The sequence below is a fragment of the Streptopelia decaocto genome, assembly GCF_964273445.1.
Source record: "Streptopelia decaocto genome assembly, chromosome: 6".
NCBI classification, from domain to species: domain Eukaryota; kingdom Metazoa; phylum Chordata; class Aves; order Columbiformes; family Columbidae; genus Streptopelia; species Streptopelia decaocto.
The window spans coordinates 58,477,909-58,495,878 of NC_138660.1; the positions used below are offsets into that span (position 1 = coordinate 58,477,909).

Genomic DNA, 17,970 nt, shown 5'->3' on the forward strand with positions numbered 1-17,970 from the left:
GTACAAATTCAGAGGACAGTTCAGCAGGAGCACATTGTCACAGGTGTATAAGCTAACGTGCACACTCACAGTCACGGGCTGCGTTCTCTCCTCTTCACAAGTGCTGCCATATCCATCTGCCTGCTCGACCCCTGCCAGTCTCATCCCTGCCAGCTTCTGTGCACTGACCAAATGGTCAGTGACACCTGAATGTGGAAGACACATAAATCCATCAGTCCTGAGGCCACCAAACTGATGCCCTTTGTAATTAAAAGCTTCCACATTAATTTAAATGAAACCATTACAATTTGCAATACTTACATACTATATAGACTGCATGCATTAGTTGCAGAAGCCGGTGCTTCAGTTACTGTGTCCTCCCCTTGGGGCCTGGGGACAGAAGGACAGAAGAGCTTGCAACAGGCAGAGAAGTCTCAGGGGCTGAACAGGGCAAGAAGGAGGACACTCCTTCTCACCTCCACAGTGGATTTTTTTCACAGGGGTTGGAATAAGTTAAAGGGATAAGAGAGCTAAGAAGCACAGAGGAGCTATACAGCCAGGGAAAGAGCAAATCAAGGTGAACAAGCAGGAGACTGGAAGAAATGCACATGGAACCTGAGAAAGGCTTGTGTGCCTTGGCTGTGCTCAAACTGTACATGTGAGTGGTGCCTCTGCTCACAGAGCTCCCCATCAGGCTTCACACATGCCCAGAGCCCCAGCTACACCTTCCTTTTCAACAACCTGTCTCAGTCATTTTCTCAACATACTATTTTGCACGATTTTGCCCTAGTTTGTTATGTCCTCAAACACCCTCACCTCCATCAGGATGTACCAAATAGCTGAACCAATGAAGCTGACAGCAGGCAAGCTGAACATATGTGTACCTCCAGAAACACCCACGGGCTTCTGAAAGACTGGCAGACAGCCTCCCTCTATGAATCATAGGGTCAGGCATCCTTGTCACACAGTGCCAGAAACCCACTGAGCCAAGTTCTGGTGAGAGGGCAGCAGATGTGGTCACCACTCAGCCTACAGCCCCTCAGCAAGGAAGGGAGCCTGAGCACGGCAGAACGAGGCAAAGCAGGAGTGCAAGTGCAGGGAAGGTGGCAAATGCAGCTCTTTGGCCTAAAAACAACAGAGAAGGCTGCTTGAAGAGGAGACAGAGTGTAATGGAAGGCTGGGAGGTAAAGCATGGTAATTTGTAGGCTGTTATGCATGATTAGGTCATATAGCGGTAAAGGAACACCACTGTGTTGCATCCTTCTGTGCAGATAACTTTTGTTTGATGTCCCATACTAAGAACTGTGCTACAGTCCATGATTTATCAGCTGAATTTGGCTCTGGAAATGCACTCATAGCCTTTCCCTGGTGTGGTCCTCATCTATCAGAAGAATTCAAGCCAATTATGCATCTGTCTGGCAGGACAGGTGGGACCTCGAGATGTCTTCCACTGCCGCTAAGGGCCCAGCTTGTATCTCTCCCAAACTGCCACTTCACCCACCCTGCAGAAACCCCCTGGGCTTGCGGATGGGGAGGAAGGTCCCACACCACGAGAAGTGCCGGGGTCTTCCCCACGCAGGTTCTCATCCCCGTGGATTTCGGTGACGGCACCGTTTTCTCCGTTCCCCCTCCGGGGCACTGAAGCTCCCCGGTCCCAGCCGAAACCCGCAGGGCAGCCCCTCGGGGGAAGGACCGACCCGGGCAGAGAAGCCGCGGGGGCTGCGGGCGGAGCCGGGGGGTAGCTCTGCCTCCGGGGCCGCCGCCCGCTCACGCCGGTTCCTCCCGCAGGCGCTGGGGGCCGGGCCGGCAGGGGCGGTGCTGGCAGCGGGCCGGGCCGAGCGGAGCCGCCGGCAGCAGCGGGAGGGCCGCCCGCAGCATGTCCCCGCTCCGCGTCTGCATCGTGGGCTCGGGGAACTGGTGAGTGCCGCAGCGCGGGGGGGGGACCCCCCGTCCTCCCGCCTCTCTCCTGCTGTCCTTCTTTTTTTCCTATTTATTTTTTTTCTCTCTTTTTCCTGTTCCTTCCTTGTTTCCTTCCTTGTTTCCTTCCCACCTCCGCAACACAACCGCGCCCCACGCCGGCTCCCCCCGCCGCTGCCGGGGGCTTCGCAACAGGTCGGGGGCGGGAGCGGCGGGGGCGGCGGGCGGGTGCCGTGGGGTCTCCATGGTCCTGAAACCGCAGCCCCGCTCCCGATCGTGTCCGGCATCAGCCTTGGGGGAGGGACCGTCATCCCCGAGAGATGCACCAGGCTGTGAGACCTGGAAGAGACGCGAGGCTCCTGCATCACTGAGCGGTATAACCTGTTTAAAGGCAGGTGACAGGACAGTGAGATGCCAGAGAGGAAAAGATCTGTGCCTCTAGCTGTGTGTGGCAGGGCCCAGGCAGGTCCAATGCAAGCATTGAGTAGGGAGGAGAGCAGTGATGCTGTTTGTATCCCTGTGAAGGAAGCAGAGCACAGGTTTCGTTTAAAGCCGTGACTTACTGACAGCTTTCACTTCCAGCCTCCTCAGCATGTTGTTTTGCATTTTGGGGCAGATGAAGCCTTGTACAAGAGTTGTGTTCAGATCCCCAGTGTATCTTTAGCCCCATTCATAAGAGTGTCTGCTGCTGCTCAGTCCTTTCTAGTACAGACAAAAGCACGGCTCTCCGGAGCTCCTTGGGTCTGACAGACCCCACTGAAGTGAACAAACCTTTTCTCACTGGAGTCCACGTTTTACTCTTCTTAGAATTTATATAAGCTGAACACAAAAACATGTATGTGCTTGTGCTTGGGATTATCAAACCCAGCCTCCAGGTAGTTCTGTGGATTGCTTTGTACAAGAAGGGCAAGGTCCTCTAGATTTTAAAAATATCTGACAGCTAAGTGGAAACAAATGCCAAAAAAAAATCAATAGGTGAGGGAGTGGTTGCTCTTGAGGTGCTGAGAACACGGCATAAAGCACAGCTCTTTGCCTTCCTGCCTTGCAAAAGCAGTCTGCTGCTTTCTGAGCCCCCACATGCATGCTGTCTTTCCAGATCACAGGCTCTCTGTGCACAACATCTCCCAGATACAGCCTTTCACGTGTAACTGCACAGCTAAGTCTGCTTTGGGAACTCAACATCACGCATCTGGCTTTCTCTGGCACTGACGGACTCAGTCCTGCCCCATCATTTCTGCACCAGCATTTCCCCAACTGCCACCTCCACCATGTCATTCCAGCGCTTGCACTCCTCCCCCGCTCCCCTCTTCTCCCTCACCTCAACCACAGGCATCCAAGCCAGTGCAGACATCTTGCTGTCACTTCCAACCTTGTGCAAGCAGCTTGTTATCACTTCCAAGCCCCTCAGCAGTCTTGGCTGCACATCTGGGAGTCAGCTTTTACTTAGAAAGAGTTATGCCACAGAGACCCCAGCCATTCAATACTATCTACTTGTACTGCCTGTCTGCCTGGGCCCATCTCTTGCTTCCTACCACATGCATAGTCGGTAAAATCTTTGGGGAGAAGATAAACATTGTGCTCTGATGTGTACATCACATCTATTCATAGCCTCTGTGGCAGAACAGGTTGTCTTAGCACAGCACAAAAATATGTTTATCCTTGGCAAACATTTTTTTTTCGTATGTTCCTCCTGAATATTTGGGTGACAGTTCATATCACTGCTCTTGAGTCTTCCTTGCAGCTCAGAAACATGGTTGACATGTGACACAGCGTGTTGCAATAGCTCGTGTCAGCTGCAGAAGACTTTCTAAGTCAACACTGTCAGGAGACTCATGAGTGATGTGGTTAAACGAAGTAAGTGCTGCGTCGCATTTTGTGGTTGCCAGCCAGGTGCAGGAGGGTTTGTGTTCACATTAATCACAGTTCAGTTACCTGTTCTTACAAACAGAGGCTTAATTCACTGTCTGTCCCTTCAAAATCCAAAAACTCTCCCAACCTTCTTAGGTGCATTTGGACTGCAGAGCCCTCAGCAAAGATCCAGCTTAAGCTAGGTTCTTGTCTTTAACACAAACAGATGGCCAGGCTTTTTATGGAGGCGCACGGAAGAAAAACAAGAGCCAGTGTTCATAAATTGAACCAGAGAAGGTGCTAGCTCAGTATATAAAGAGAGTAGGAAAAAAAAAACTAAACCCCTAAAAGAATAAGAAAACATTGGGGCAGGTTGCCCAGAGAGGAGGTCGTGGCTTGGAGAGTTTTCAAGACTCAACTCAACAAAGCCCTGAGCAACCTGATCTGAACCCAGTGCTGGTCCCACTTTGGAGACCTCTCATGGTCCCTGCCAACCTTGGTGATACTAGAATTTTAAAAAATTGGGGTGGCTGGCTAAGAAAGAGACTAGAGGAAACATGATCATCTTCAGGGATCTAAAGGAGAAAAAAAATATTCCACACTTCTGAAATAGAAATAAGCTTAAACTGCAGTAAGAAACACGTTAAACATGAGGATGGTCTTTCTGATGCTAAAGGTAGCAAAGTCCTGAGATCGGCTGGTTGGGAAAGGGAAGAGACCTGCAACTTCTGAGGCTTTAAGACCTCCTCAGAAAGCTATTAGGAATGGCATAAGTATATCTGACTGCTCTCTGCAGAGGGAAGGGACTCAGTGCTTTGTGGGGTCTGTTAAGCTTGATTTTTCACTGGATCTGATGTACACCATGAACACTTTCATGTTCACATATATAAATAATGGGTCTTATTTGAGTTATTCTGCATCAAAGCTCTTCCATTATGATAGAAAATCTCCAGATGAAAGCTTTATTTTTCTAACATGAATTAACATAATTGGGAAAAAAAAAAAAACAACCCTGATTGGCAGTTTTCACTTACTTTTAAAAAGTATCTAAGTGGAGTTCTCAGCCTTCTATTAATTTTCACTAAATTCAGTTTTGTAGAAAAAAAAACCCTACTATGTCAAAGTCTTTCTACATGAGCATCCTTGATTTTGTTTGCATTAGCAGCCCTTATCTGCCAAGCCTCTGTAGTCTGTCAAACATGACCTCCAGAGACAGTCCAATTCTTTTTCCCCAGGCTGATCAGTGGTGACTGAATTTTAAATGGACTAAGTAAAACAGAGCATCAGGTTTTGAACTGTTTGATGGTTTTGTGGTGAGATATTTTCCCTGATGTCTTTTAAACATTAAACCCTTTCTCCTTCAAATCCTCCTTCATCTAAAGAGAAACAAACAAAAAAATACTGACATTTATGGAGTTACTTTTTTTGCCAAGATACCTTCACTGCCATCTTGTCGATAGGAAAATACTTGGGTGGCAACATCCAAGCACAGTGGTAGTGACAGCTCTGCAGGAAGGTCAGATGTATCTATGGAGAGTTGAGTCCCATTCAGGATGTCAGAGGTTAGAGCTGGAGTCTGCATCTTTCAAGAGAAAAAATCATGCTAACTTGGTACATAGCTAGAAGGGTTATTTTTATGGGTAGGCTTGAGGCCTAAGTTCACTGTCCAGGTTGTGCGGGAAATGCTGAGCAGAGGTTCCTGGACAAGCTGGATGATGAATTTAGATCCTCAGCTCAAGCCTTGATTGTGCTCTCTGTTGATAGCAGGGCAAGAGAACCAGAATTTAAGTAATTTTAAAGATAATACTTCTCTTACAGTAAAGGTTCACCCCTAAAACATTTCCCTACACATTTAAAGGACCAAACCAAATCATCTCTTCTTAGAAAGCAAGCATTACGGCAGCTCAGGATACATTATATAGTTAACACTGAGCAACGTGAAACCTGATCTCCGTCGGATTTCCTTATCGCTAAAGATAAAGGCCTTATTCTTTTATTACTTATTGAGAAATTCAGCCTTGTGCAAACCTATTACATCAAAAATATGGTTGACAACGTGGTTCACCTTGAGCCATTGACAGCACAGACATACCTGGACTTCGTCTTGGATATACTCGAGACCTTTATCAGTTCGAGAAAACATACAACAGCTAAATCCTGTCCATGCAGGGGCAGAGCACAAGAGTGTTGCAGCTGGAGCTCCTCTTTCAGTTGCGTTAGTAAAATGGCCAGTAGTTGAGAGATTAAAGTAGTATTAAAATTAAAAGAGGGAACAGAGGAATAAAAATAATCACCCCATAAAATGTAAAGAGCATTAAGCAATATCTTCCAATATTTTCTGTGGGGTTTTTAGTTCTCTCTTGCCAAGAAAGTAAGTGAACGTTTGCAAGGCTGCAGTGGTGATGAGAAAATAAAATTATTGTCTGAACTGAGTACGACTGAAGAAGAGTGAACTGGATGGTTAAAATATCCTCAGACTGCAACTCTTCCAGATCCTGTTACAGTGATAATTAGAACAGTAAACAAAGACAAACTGTCAAGTTGAAGTTTTGTTTGTTTGGATTGTTTCTTTTTAAGAAAAGAACAATTTCTGAGGATTTATCTCTGACGTAAAATCCTTATTGCAACTGTTTGGTTATTAGTAGGAAAGTGGGACCCATTTATCTGACACATTAAGGTTGTTCAGTGCTGCCTTGCCAAATTTGTTGGTCTCCAGAAAAAGAGAATTGTTTGAGGAGCAAGAAAGATTTCAAACCCAGACACTGTATTTTTTAGAGCTGTTGATGGTACATCACACTTTCACTGGATAATCTTTGATATGGCTTCAGATCCCCTATTACAGTGATGTTTTCCCTGGTTCTACTTCCTGCGGTTTTAAACTGAGGGTTTTTGAGGGAGGATTGTGGATAAAGCTTTCTGATAAGTGTAGCAAGCACACAAACAGCTTTGTAGCACAGGCTTCTAATGAGTTATTATATTTAAAGTAATTTGTGTTTCCGATTCACAATAAAACTTTTTGTTTCCTATTAGTTATTTTGATTTTTTTTTTTTCAAGGGGATCAGCCATAGCCAGAATTATTGGCAAAAATGTCCAGAAATCCAACAGATTTGATCCTACTGTCAAGATATGGGTATTTGAAGAGATCATCAATGGAAGAAAACTCTCAGAAATAATCAACCAAGAACACGAAAATGTTAAATATCTGCCTGGATACAAGATACCCCCAAATGTGGTAAGTTGTGGGGAAGGAGAGAGAAATCACTGAAAAAAAAAAAAAAATTATATATATTTATATATATATATATATATATAAAGGAGGCAACATCTGGCAAAATTAAAATTAGGAAGTAATTCTTCATTCTGGTTTGCCACCTAACTCACTCCGATATTTTAAGTTTGCTGAAATACAACTCGCTTCTGTGCATTCTGCTTGTCTCACATGTCACACGCAACTTCAAACACCCGTCTGGGTCAGGTGCTGGTAACACCCCCTCCTCCTCTCCAGCAGAAATCAGCATCTCTCTGCCTGCCAGTGCCTGAGTTATGTCTGCACAGACCTGAGATACTTCAAACCCACAGCATCTTCTGGGAAATAGATATATATCGATATATATCTATATATAGATATATAGATATATAGATATATAGATATATAGATATACACACACACGTATATATACATATATATATAGGAAAGCTAGTGCTCTCCCCTTTTCTAAAAAAGAAAACAGCACAGTGAACAGCTGAGATGACTAATGGGCAATTTCAGGATAGCAACGCACTGCTATAATTAATAATGCTGTAAATTCCACCAAAAATATACGGTATTTCATTTTCATGGACATTTAAAATACCAAATTGTGCATCTCTACTTAAATTAATTAGCTTAAATAATTTATTGCTACCAAAGCAAGCAAGGTGAGGCTTTGGCTGTTCAAGATTTTGCCAAGTGCCAGTATTCTGTGCATTAAAGAAAGTAGCAATGTGTTTCTGGAACAGCTGCACTTGTAAAAGGAAGTTAGGATGCTGCATGTGGTGGATCTCCTTGCTTGGAAAGTGCTTATATTTAGCACTCTATTTAGTGCTGTGATTGCATATATGCACTCCCGTGGTTTGAACTTGGCACACAGTTCTCCTGGGTTACAACTGACTTGCCACTGTTATTTTTACAACCCTCTAGCAGAGCAACAGGCTTGTCAGCATCACTTGAGATCAGCCTCAGCCTGTCTGTAGCAAAGTCTCAGGCTTCACCAGCAGAGATCAGCTGGAGGGACCCTCACATCTTCATCTCCAACTGGGAAAAAACAACAAAATAACAAAGCCACACAACCCCAATTTCCCCTTTGCATTGCTCTGTGACATTTTGGAGAGCGAGGAGCACTGTCCTTGCAGCGCTGCCAGCCTCTGCTCTGCTCCTGCTTTGCTGTCTTCTCAGAGAACATGCCTTGCTGGCAGTAGCTCTGGTTCTCCCACTTGCTCCAAGGCTGCATCTGAGCACGATGTTTTCTCTGATTGTGAACTGCTTGTAATGATCAGAGGGATGGACAGAGGTATGAGGACAGACTGAGAGAGTTTGGGTTGTTCAGCCTGGAGAAGAAAAAGCCCCAGGAAGACCTTATTGCAGCGTTTCTGTACTTAAAAGAGGCCCATTAGAAAGATGGGGACAGACTTTTTAGCAGGGCATGTTACAACAGGACAAGGGGTAATGGTTTTAAACTAAAGGAGAGGAGATTCAGGCTGGACATGAGGAAGAAATTTTTTACACTGAGGGTGGTGAAACACTGGCCCAGGTTGCCCAGAGAGGTGGTTGATGCCCCATCCCTGGAGACATCCCAGGCCAGGCTGGACAGGGCTCTGAGCAACCTGATCTGGGTGAAGATGTCCCTGCTCATGGCAGGGGGCTGGACTAGATGAGCTTTGAAGGTCCCTTCCAACCTAAACTGTCCTATGATTCTACAGCAGGCTCCAATTCACCTGCCCTTGCCTCTGTAGCCTGGCTTGAAATACTGTTCTGAGTGACATCAGCATTTGGAAGAGGATACAGCTTGCTACTTATTAAGCATATTGTATAGCTCTTTGTAATTATTGATTAAGTTACTAAGACATAGACACCCCCCAGATGATGATAATCTCTACCTTTTGATACAGTTTATTCCTGAGTAACTCTCAGATGATGACCTATGGAAACTACAGACTGCCAGAAGAGGCTCTGTCTCACCACCCCAGTTTGCTCCCATGCTCCCCAGTGCTACCACTCATTCCAGAAAAATCATATGGGGTTGCTCAGTATCTTCAGAAACCATCTGAAGAAGCTGAACCAGCAAAGGGGCTTTGCAGAATGCTGCAAATTCAGAAAATATATCATCTTCCCCAGATTATCCACACAGGGCTGGGATGGAAGGCAAATTAAAAGCAAAATTATAAAAAAATCCAAACCTAAAATAGTTACACTGCTTTGGATATTTCAGAAGAGGTCTGTAGCTGTTCACATGAAGAGCTAGCAGCTACACCACAGTACCAGTTAAAATTAAAGACATTAGCAATGCATCTGCAGTGGCTTCAGCATGTTGCTGTCTTGCAAGGTGTGAAGATTCCTACCTGGGGCTCATTTTGGTTGTCACTCTTGTCCCAGGTGGCTGTGCCAGATGTGGCTGAAGCAACAAAGGGAGCAGACATCCTAGTGTTTGTTCTGCCACATCAATTCATTGGACGAATCTGCGAGCAGATTGCAGGCCAGATAAAACCCGAGACCTTTGGGATTTCCCTGATCAAGGTAAGTTGTCATCTCCACAAGGCTCAGTCTGTACAGAGTAAATAAATAACTTCAAGTTAAGGGCAGGAGCTCCAGCCCTCAGCTGCATGCTCTGCATAAACACAAGCTTTTTTTCCTGCAAGAATTAAAACATACCCAGCTTCCGCCAGCCCTTCTGCTGCTCGCGTGGCCACAGAAAGGATGGGGCAACCCAGGCGGGCTAAGAGTATCCGCCTTTGCCAGCCGTCTTTAGCCTGGATCCATTCCCACTCGGACCAGCACAGAGGTGAAAATGGACAGAGGGTGGGCTGCAAGGGCTGGTGCCGCTGCCAGAAAAAATACTCATCAGACAACAGCCTCAGTTAACTCTGAACTGGGAAGAGCGCTGGGTCGAAGTGCTTATTCCAAGTATATGCTAAAGCTGTTCTGGGCAGCATTAAAACAGCACAGTAACACTAATAGTTTTGCAGAACTGGAGCAATTTCAATCTGGCATGAACTGAGGAATAGGGTTAAAGGTACCAGATTATCCTAATCTTAAAAGGAATAAATATTTTAAGATAATCTCAAACTAAAAGCCAGAGGAAAAGCATAGGAATATAGTCTACTGCTTCTTCGTTTGATCGCATTACAGGAAATATCCAATTAAAAATCATAATGAAAGAAATGTATTGCAAGTTTTCAGACTGCAATATCACCTCTTCCTTCCATGCCTTTTTCATTTTTCCCTTATAGAAATTATCCCACAAGCAGCAGTACGCAGAGGAAAGGAGGGTGGAAGAGGAAGGAAATTCCTGCAAATTTACTTCTTTCTTTAGCTCAGAAAAAAACCCAAGACATTTCAGTATACTCCTTAATGCCAATGAAGCAGATTAACACTTAGATCTTACAAAGAAAAGCTACCGCTTGTAGGCTTAATTTAAAAGTCTGGTTCTGTACTACAGGAATTTAGCACAAAGGAAAAATACAGCATCAAAGAAAGCCTCAGGACAGCAGCAGTAGATGTGAGGCCTCTTGCAGATTTACCTCGACTATCACTGCCTTCTTGCTAAACTTGCACTGAATTTGCAGTTATCAAAGTACAAACCCAGAGCATTTGTAGTAATGGCTAATGCTAGTGAATATAAGACCCAAATCCTTCCAATTAACACCAGAGAGCTGCAGGCAATAAGACACCTTTTGCTTTACTGGTGCTCTTTCCTTTTCTAATAACTTGGTTTTGACTGTCCTCTTTTATTCAGGGGATTGATGATGGTCCTGATGGCCTGAAGCTCATCTCTGACCTCATTCGAGAGAAACTGAAAATAGAAATCAGTGTCCTTATGGGGGCCAACATAGCCAAAGAAGTGGCTGATGAGAAGTTCTGTGAAACCACCATTGGTAATTACTGCAAAGAGCTAGAGTGGCTGTGTTTTAGCAAGAAGAAAACCTCTGGAGGCAGCAGGGGGATGTGATGGTCCCAGGTGGTTCCCGAGCAGCAGGGTAGGTGCTGTACCCCTGAGCTCATTCAGGAGGCAGCGTGATTTCCAGGGAGGCTGGCGCTGGCGGGATCGGATCCAAACCAACAGCTGGGTTTCAGTGCTGAGAGCCAATTTCATCCATTGAAACATTACAGCTTAATCCTGTTCCTGTAGGGGCTGGCAAGAGCCACCTTTTATGTCTGTACAGCTCAATGCTGAGTACATCAGTGGCTGATACACTCTACAGTCTAGACAGAGAACTGTAATCAGAAGCTTGTCTGTGCTCATGCTCCCTGAGGTGCATTTCTCCATCTTCAAATTTCTTTGTTTGAAAACAAAACAAAACCCAGTGACATTCTGTTCCTCCCTCTCACTCAACTGCTTGCCAAGGCGTAGCCTCAGATGCCCCCAGAACTGGGTCTGACCTGACTAGAAAGTTCATCCAGTAGTTTTTATAACTCACTGATTTTTGAAGTCAGCAAAAATTTGTATTATAGTAAATCCTTTCATAGCTAAGGAAAACAGAAAAATAAATCATGTTGCACTATTGTTCCTTTGCCCTGCAAATGTTACAGTAACAGTGAAAATTGTACCCGCTGGGCATTTGTTGCTGGCAGAGCAACTAGGCACGAGTAGGACTAGACACGATTAGAAGAGTTGAGCAATATTCTCGGTCAATGTCCTGGCACTTGAATACATTTAACACTGGTTTCCAGCAGCAGGAACTGCTGTCACACAAATCTCTTGTTTAGCATCACTCAGGTTTTGTGGTCCCTGGGTCCCTATTTTAGGTTTTAGTTAACTGTGTGTACTGCGAAACATTACAAAAACATTCTAACTTTCATCCTTCCTTCCCACAGGGTGCAAAAATGAAAAGCAAGGGGAGATTTTTAAAGAATTAATGCAGACCCCCAACTTCAGGATTACTGTGGTGCCTGACTCTGATACAGTGGAGATTTGTGGAGCCTTAAAAGTGAGTAGTTTCAAACCAAAATGTTTTTTATTAGGGCCAAATTCTATCTTCACCCGAGTCTTCTGTAAGCCATTGGGTCTAATATGAGTTCTGCCACCCTATAATGAGTGAACACAGACAAGATGTTCATGTGTCAATTTTCCAATCTGTTAAAAAGGGAAAATTTACTTAAAAATATATCTGCTGGCAAAGCATTTTAGAATAGCTTACTTTTTCTTTGAGCGGGGGCACCTCTCTGCTTCTGAGGGCAGAATTTAGTCTGCTGTATTTTCTTGTCTAAGTATTGCAAGCGCGTGGAACAAAGACTTACATATAGTAGCTCCCACTAATAACCTATTTCCATGGTTCCAGTAGTAACCTACTAGAAAGTTTGCATCAGAAGCAACGTTCTCCGTTGGCAGCACATCTGTGCCTTTTTCAGCGATGCCCACAGAGATCTCAGACCAGATCAGAGCAATAACCAAATCACCAAGTTTCCAATGAGAGGGCGCTTGAGTGAGATTTGGAGATTGCTTTTAAATCTGCCAAAAGTGACTTCAGCTTGCGATCCTTTGTACTTTCTTTTTATGCATTCAATCATTTGTGCTTCAATAATTCACCTTTCCTTGGGGGAAGGAAGATTACTGGCTAGGAAAGAATTTTAACTTTACATACCAAAAGTTTCTTTACATACACAACCAAGTATCTCTGGATTTTGCTTTTGGCCAAAGACTTGGCAGGCACAGAGGGGAGAGAAGTTGTTTCTGCTTTGTAGAAAATCTTTGCTCTTTTTGAAATAATTTGCTTTACTTAAATATATATATATATATATATATATATAAATTTGCACTAAGGTGTGTGCATGTCTGGAGTAAACACTTCAACAGCAGTACTGGGTGACATATTACTCAAATACAGTGAACTGCACTTATTTAGAGACTTATTTAGGTATTGGGAAGTGGGAAAGGAGGTGTGCAGGACAACGGTGAGGATATGTGAGGATGTTTAGGATCCTGAGAGATTTGTTTAGAGCTGTAGAAAAGGGCAATTTTATTGACCTTTTTTTGAAGGGAAACCCCAAATTTAATCTACTGCAGTACCAGTATGTAGAACCCATGTCTGTTTAAATTAGAGGCCCACAGAGAAAACCTGGAAAGGCATGACTCCATCTGGGATATTTTAAGTAGTTAAAACAGAAAGGTCAGAGAGCCCCAACTTGGAACTAGCAGAAGAAAAAAAACCCCAAATATTAATTGCATACATGCTATGCATTTGCACCGTTACTGTATTAAACAAGCTGATTTGATTTTTGCCCGTGGGAATAACAGAGGATACTTTATAATAATCTTCTAGAAGCCCAGGTACTTTTGTTCAACAGTAATTATCTGTCTACCTTCTTCATAACATAAACTCATAGCCAATGGGAATTGAACCTTCTTCTGGTGAAGGGGTGAAGACAGATTTATAGATGTTCTTATAGCTCAGTGCACGCTAACGAACCGCACATCTTGCCTGACCATTTCCTGTCCTCCTCTGTATTTTGCACTGGACCGTTTTCAGAACATCGTAGCAGTGGGAGCTGGGTTCTGTGATGGACTGAACTTTGGCGATAACACAAAGGCAGCAATTATACGCTTGGGCCTTATGGAAATGGTGGCCTTTGCCAAGATGTTCTGCAGGGGGCCGGTATCAATAGCCACTTTTCTGGAAAGCTGCGGAGTCGCTGATCTCATCACTACCTGCTACGGGGGACGCAACAGGAAAGTAGCGGAAGCTTTTGCTCGCACAGGAAAAGTAAGGAGAATTTTGAAATATTTTATAGTAACACATGAAGAAAACCTTCTGTGTTTTACAAAAGCATCATTAGCTATTCCATCATTACCTTCTTGATAACTGCTGGTACCACAGCAGTATCCCCTCTGATCCAAGTAATGAGTCTCCTCTCTTCTAGTCCATTGAGGAACTGGAAAATGAGATGCTGAATGGACAAAAGCTGCAAGGTCCTCAGACCTCAGCTGAAGTCTACAAGATTCTGAAACAGAAAAATATGCTTGATAAGTAAGTGCTTTTATTTTTTTTTTAAATGGAATCAACAACAAATGATGAGTGATTCATAACCTCCTTAATGGTACCTGTGTTTGATCATCTTGTTAGTTTGTGCAACAACTGCATTCTACATCTTGGGCCACTGTTAGAGCTCAGCTTAGCCTGACTCCTCATTGCCATGGTCAGTAAAATGGGATGAAGCCTAAACAACATTGGAAGAAATGAGCCACAGACACACAAGAAACAAAAGAAATAATAATCCAGAGGAGCTACCCAGATATCCCCATTCCCTTAAACAAGGCTGAAGGCCACATGCAGAGTCAGCTTGCAAACATGATCTATGAGTCAAAGGGTTTCTCATTCTCAGTGTATCACCATTACAGCTTGCAGCAAACGTTAAGTGGGTTATCTCAGTATAAAATTTGGGAGTGTAATCCTAATGAGAAATTTTTGCATGCATGGAATAGGTAATATGTGCTGATAGCGATGCTTTAAGTGCCACAAACAATGCTGAGATAAAAGTACTTCTAATTGTTTGGGATGATGTAAGATTATTTATAATTTGAAAACTTTATCTCAGCTTAAAGAATAGAAAAGCCAAACTTCCCTCCATCCCATTCCCTCTCGTACATTAGCAGTCCTGACAGGTCAAACACCACTAAATTACTTACGAAAAAAACAAAACAAACCAAAACATTGTTAGAATTATAACAGATACGGAAGATTCAAGTAGCATTATCTTTCAAAAATGAGAGAGACTAGAAAAGCTCATTTTGACACGATGTGAACTTTAAATCAAAACGTGATCAGTATCCTATGATTGCACTTAGTTACACACTCAGCTTCAAGTCATTCAGTGGACTCATTTTTAGCACATAATGACTAAGCTTGCAAAAGGGAAAGAACTCTAAACTAGGAAAAGAAAATAATTACCCATTTTCATCCTTTTTTTGTCTTTTAGATAACAGTAATGAATGAAAATAACATATGCATTTGGCACACAGAAGGAAAAAGAGGATATGCAATTTGAGATATTTTTGTAAATAAAAAAATGATAGGAACTCTGTCTCCAAAATAGCTCTTCTCTGCTGACACCCCCAAGAATTGCCTCTGGCTCCTTGTAATTGCCCTATATAGTCTTCCAGTAAAGGCACCTCCAAGTTAAAAGCATATTGGAAAGAGAGAAAAATTTTCCACTTTCCTTTTACCATAACAAAACAAAAAATACACAAAAAAACCCCTACAACGACAACAAAAACTTCATTATAAATGGAGTAGAAACGTTTATATATAAGCTTTAAAAACTATTTTCATTGCTGTGTGCTTCTTCCAGGTTTCCGTTATTTACAACCATCTACAAGATCTGCTACGAGGGTCAGTCGATCCAGGATTTCATCGTGTGCCTCCAGAACCACCCGGAGCACATGTGAGACCCCCCCTCCTCACCCAGCTGCACCCGCATCTTCCCAGGACTCCTGTCCGCTCCACGGCAAATAGAGAAACAGCTTGTGTGACAACACTTGCTCTAAAAGCAAGAAAGAATGTATTTCAGTACCCTCATTTCTGGGGGTCAAAAGATCTGCCTTTAATTTCAACCTTATACCCAATGAACAGGAAACCAATGTAAAATTTAACAGTATTTGATTTGAGTTGGTAATGCAGGCGTTTCCCTAGAATGACTTTCTTGTTGATTGAAAACAGTTCCCTTCGTAATTTCCATAACTAGAGCTCAGTCTGGCTCACGTGAATCTCAACATTTTGCCTGCTAATGTTACTTACAGAACAGCACAAGATGCAGAAGAACTCATCCAAACAGAAAAAATATAATGATAATTAAAAAAAGGCCTGACAGCAATAAGATGCCATCACATGGGCAAATGCTGGGTTTCCATAATTCCCCTCAAACAAAAATAACATTTTGCATTTTGTGACATTTAGTCCTTCCTTAATTTTGTTTCCCACTATATGCCTCTTTTAAAAAATAGGTGTTGTTACTGTGCTCAGACACACATGAATGTTCAGAACAATTTAAGGGCAGAGAGGTGTTTGTTTCCAATTCAGGAAACTATGAAATCCTCAGGAGCAGTCTGACCTTCGCTAGACTTATTCTGTTGAAACACAGGAAGAAAATCAGAATAGCCAAATACATGTATTCATTAATTGCTACAAGCTGAGAGGGGAGAACTGAGGCTGACAAGGAGGATGTACCCACGACTCAGCTCACAGCTTGGGCAATCCTGTTATTTTGAGGACTTCATGAGCAACAGTGAAAAACCCTCTGTGGTACTTGACTTTTTATACACGCATGGAAATGACCGCTCTAGACGCACAAAAATCCTGTAAAATTGCATTTGAAACCGGGCTGCATCTTAACTCCAGTGGGAAACTCCACTGGCCCGGCCCCAGTGCTGCTCCCACGGTTTTCCAGGCTGCAGTCTAAGGCTCCGACTCTGCTGTGGCTTAAGCAACACCCATTACACTCCAGAGGAGAGATCTCTCCATCTGCTTCTGAATTTTAAACACAAACTGGTCCATATACCAGTTTTTTTTACTTTGTTACCAATGGCATTAACTTTAGAAACATAAAGATTTTTAAACCTTAGAGCTGTACTTGGGTAGCTTTACATACCTGATGTTTTTCAGCATTAAAGCCATCTACGAAATGAACAGTGGCACGTTTTATAAGCTTTCATATCCTTTTGAAAGACTCCTATTTTAAGACAAGGCAAACAAAAAGAGTAACCTACTTTTGCTTTGCTTTATCCGATTTTCCAAAATAGAAGAGATGAAGGCAAATGTTTGGGCTTTTTTAAATCTATTTGCTGACATATTGCTTAGAAAAAAACAAAAACATGCTAGATTATAAAATTGTCTTCACGCTGCATTTGATAGGAATGCTGCTCTGTCTCTCATTTATCAGAGTAATATATATATATATATATAAATAAATGTATTGTCATTATAAATATATGGTAAAAACCCCAGTCTCACAGCTGGCAAAGCTGGCTCAGTACCAGAAACAGTGGCTGCAGCATCACGGATCCCACCGACCAGCACTGGGGACACTGAGCAACTCCACAGCCGCTGGGTAACACCAACATTCCTCCAGCTGAAATGGGAATCGGGTGGCCAAATCCTTCACACAAAGCAGGGAATTATCATCTTCAAGTGGAAAAAAAGAAAAAAAGACTTAAATATTGCATAATTTTTAAGTATCACATACCTGAGGATGGAATAGAGAATTCAGGAACCTCCTCATTTCACCGGCAGATTGAACTTCCGAAAATCTCCTATGAGCTAATGGTAATATAGAACATTTTACCTTCAAAGTGTGTCAAATAAGAGTTTAATAAAGCGATCGATATGCAGACAGTGTAATTTCATTTTTCAAAATTCTCACAAAATAAATGACTGTTGTAATGGTCCTTTATTGCACTTTGTCTTGCAGTTAATAATTGTCAGTGCTCAATGAAAAGGACAAGACGACTCAGTTTTCTACAGACATTTTATTGACATAATTTTTTCTTTTGTATGACATACTCTTTTTTACACAGTAAAATAAGGAATTTTTTACTCCATAAATAACAAAAATTAGCCCTTATATCTCAACCCAGTCAAAAATCTATGTAAAATAGTTTGTTCTGTATTTACATTCTGTACTAAAATAAGAAATGCATGTTCAAGGTCAGCCAGTTCTCTCCGAACAGCTGTTTTACCTCCAAGGTAAGCTTCACATTAAAAAGGCAACATTTGCACTTTGGAAGTCTGGTAGTGTAAAATCACATTATTTTTGGAAGCCTGATAATGTAAGATCACATTATTTTATACAGAAACAGACCCAAACCCTCAAGAGTGACGCATTCAGCCAGGCAAAAGCTGCTTGTTCAATCTTGCAGGGAAAGCTCTTGCTCTGCTCAGCTGGCTGGAAATCACTCCGAGGAAATACGGGGAAGGACGGGCACACATCTCCCTCTCTACAAAGAGATATCCAGGCTGAAAGGTTTGCAGGACAGGAA

General features: G+C 42.9%; 1 protein-coding gene across 1 annotated transcript; it reads left to right on the plus strand.

Moving 5' to 3' along the window:
* Nucleotides 1-1,840: 1,840 nt before the first annotated feature.
* LOC309441761 (glycerol-3-phosphate dehydrogenase [NAD(+)], cytoplasmic-like) lies at nucleotides 1,841-17,384 on the plus strand. The gene is made up of 8 exons (XM_082056780.1): nucleotides 1,841-1,896; nucleotides 6,800-6,977; nucleotides 9,378-9,518; nucleotides 10,738-10,876; nucleotides 11,817-11,929; nucleotides 13,469-13,702; nucleotides 13,860-13,966; nucleotides 15,288-17,384. Exons 1-8 carry the CDS (start codon nucleotides 1,856-1,858, stop codon nucleotides 15,382-15,384), a joined length of 1,050 nt encoding a protein of 349 aa, XP_081912906.1. The 5' UTR covers nucleotides 1,841-1,855; the 3' UTR covers nucleotides 15,385-17,384.
* The last annotated feature ends 586 nt before the right edge of the window (nucleotides 17,385-17,970 follow it).

Coding starts and splice junctions, on each gene's coding strand:
- LOC309441761 (XM_082056780.1), top strand. CDS start 1,856: ATGTCCCCGCTCCGCGTCTGCATCGTGGGCTCGGGGAACTG. Junction 1,897..6,799: donor ATCGTGGGCTCGGGGAACTG/GTGAGTGCCGCA, acceptor TTTTTTTTCAAG/GGGATCAGCCATAGCCAGAA. Junction 6,978..9,377: donor ACAAGATACCCCCAAATGTG/GTAAGTTGTGGG, acceptor CTCTTGTCCCAG/GTGGCTGTGCCAGATGTGGC.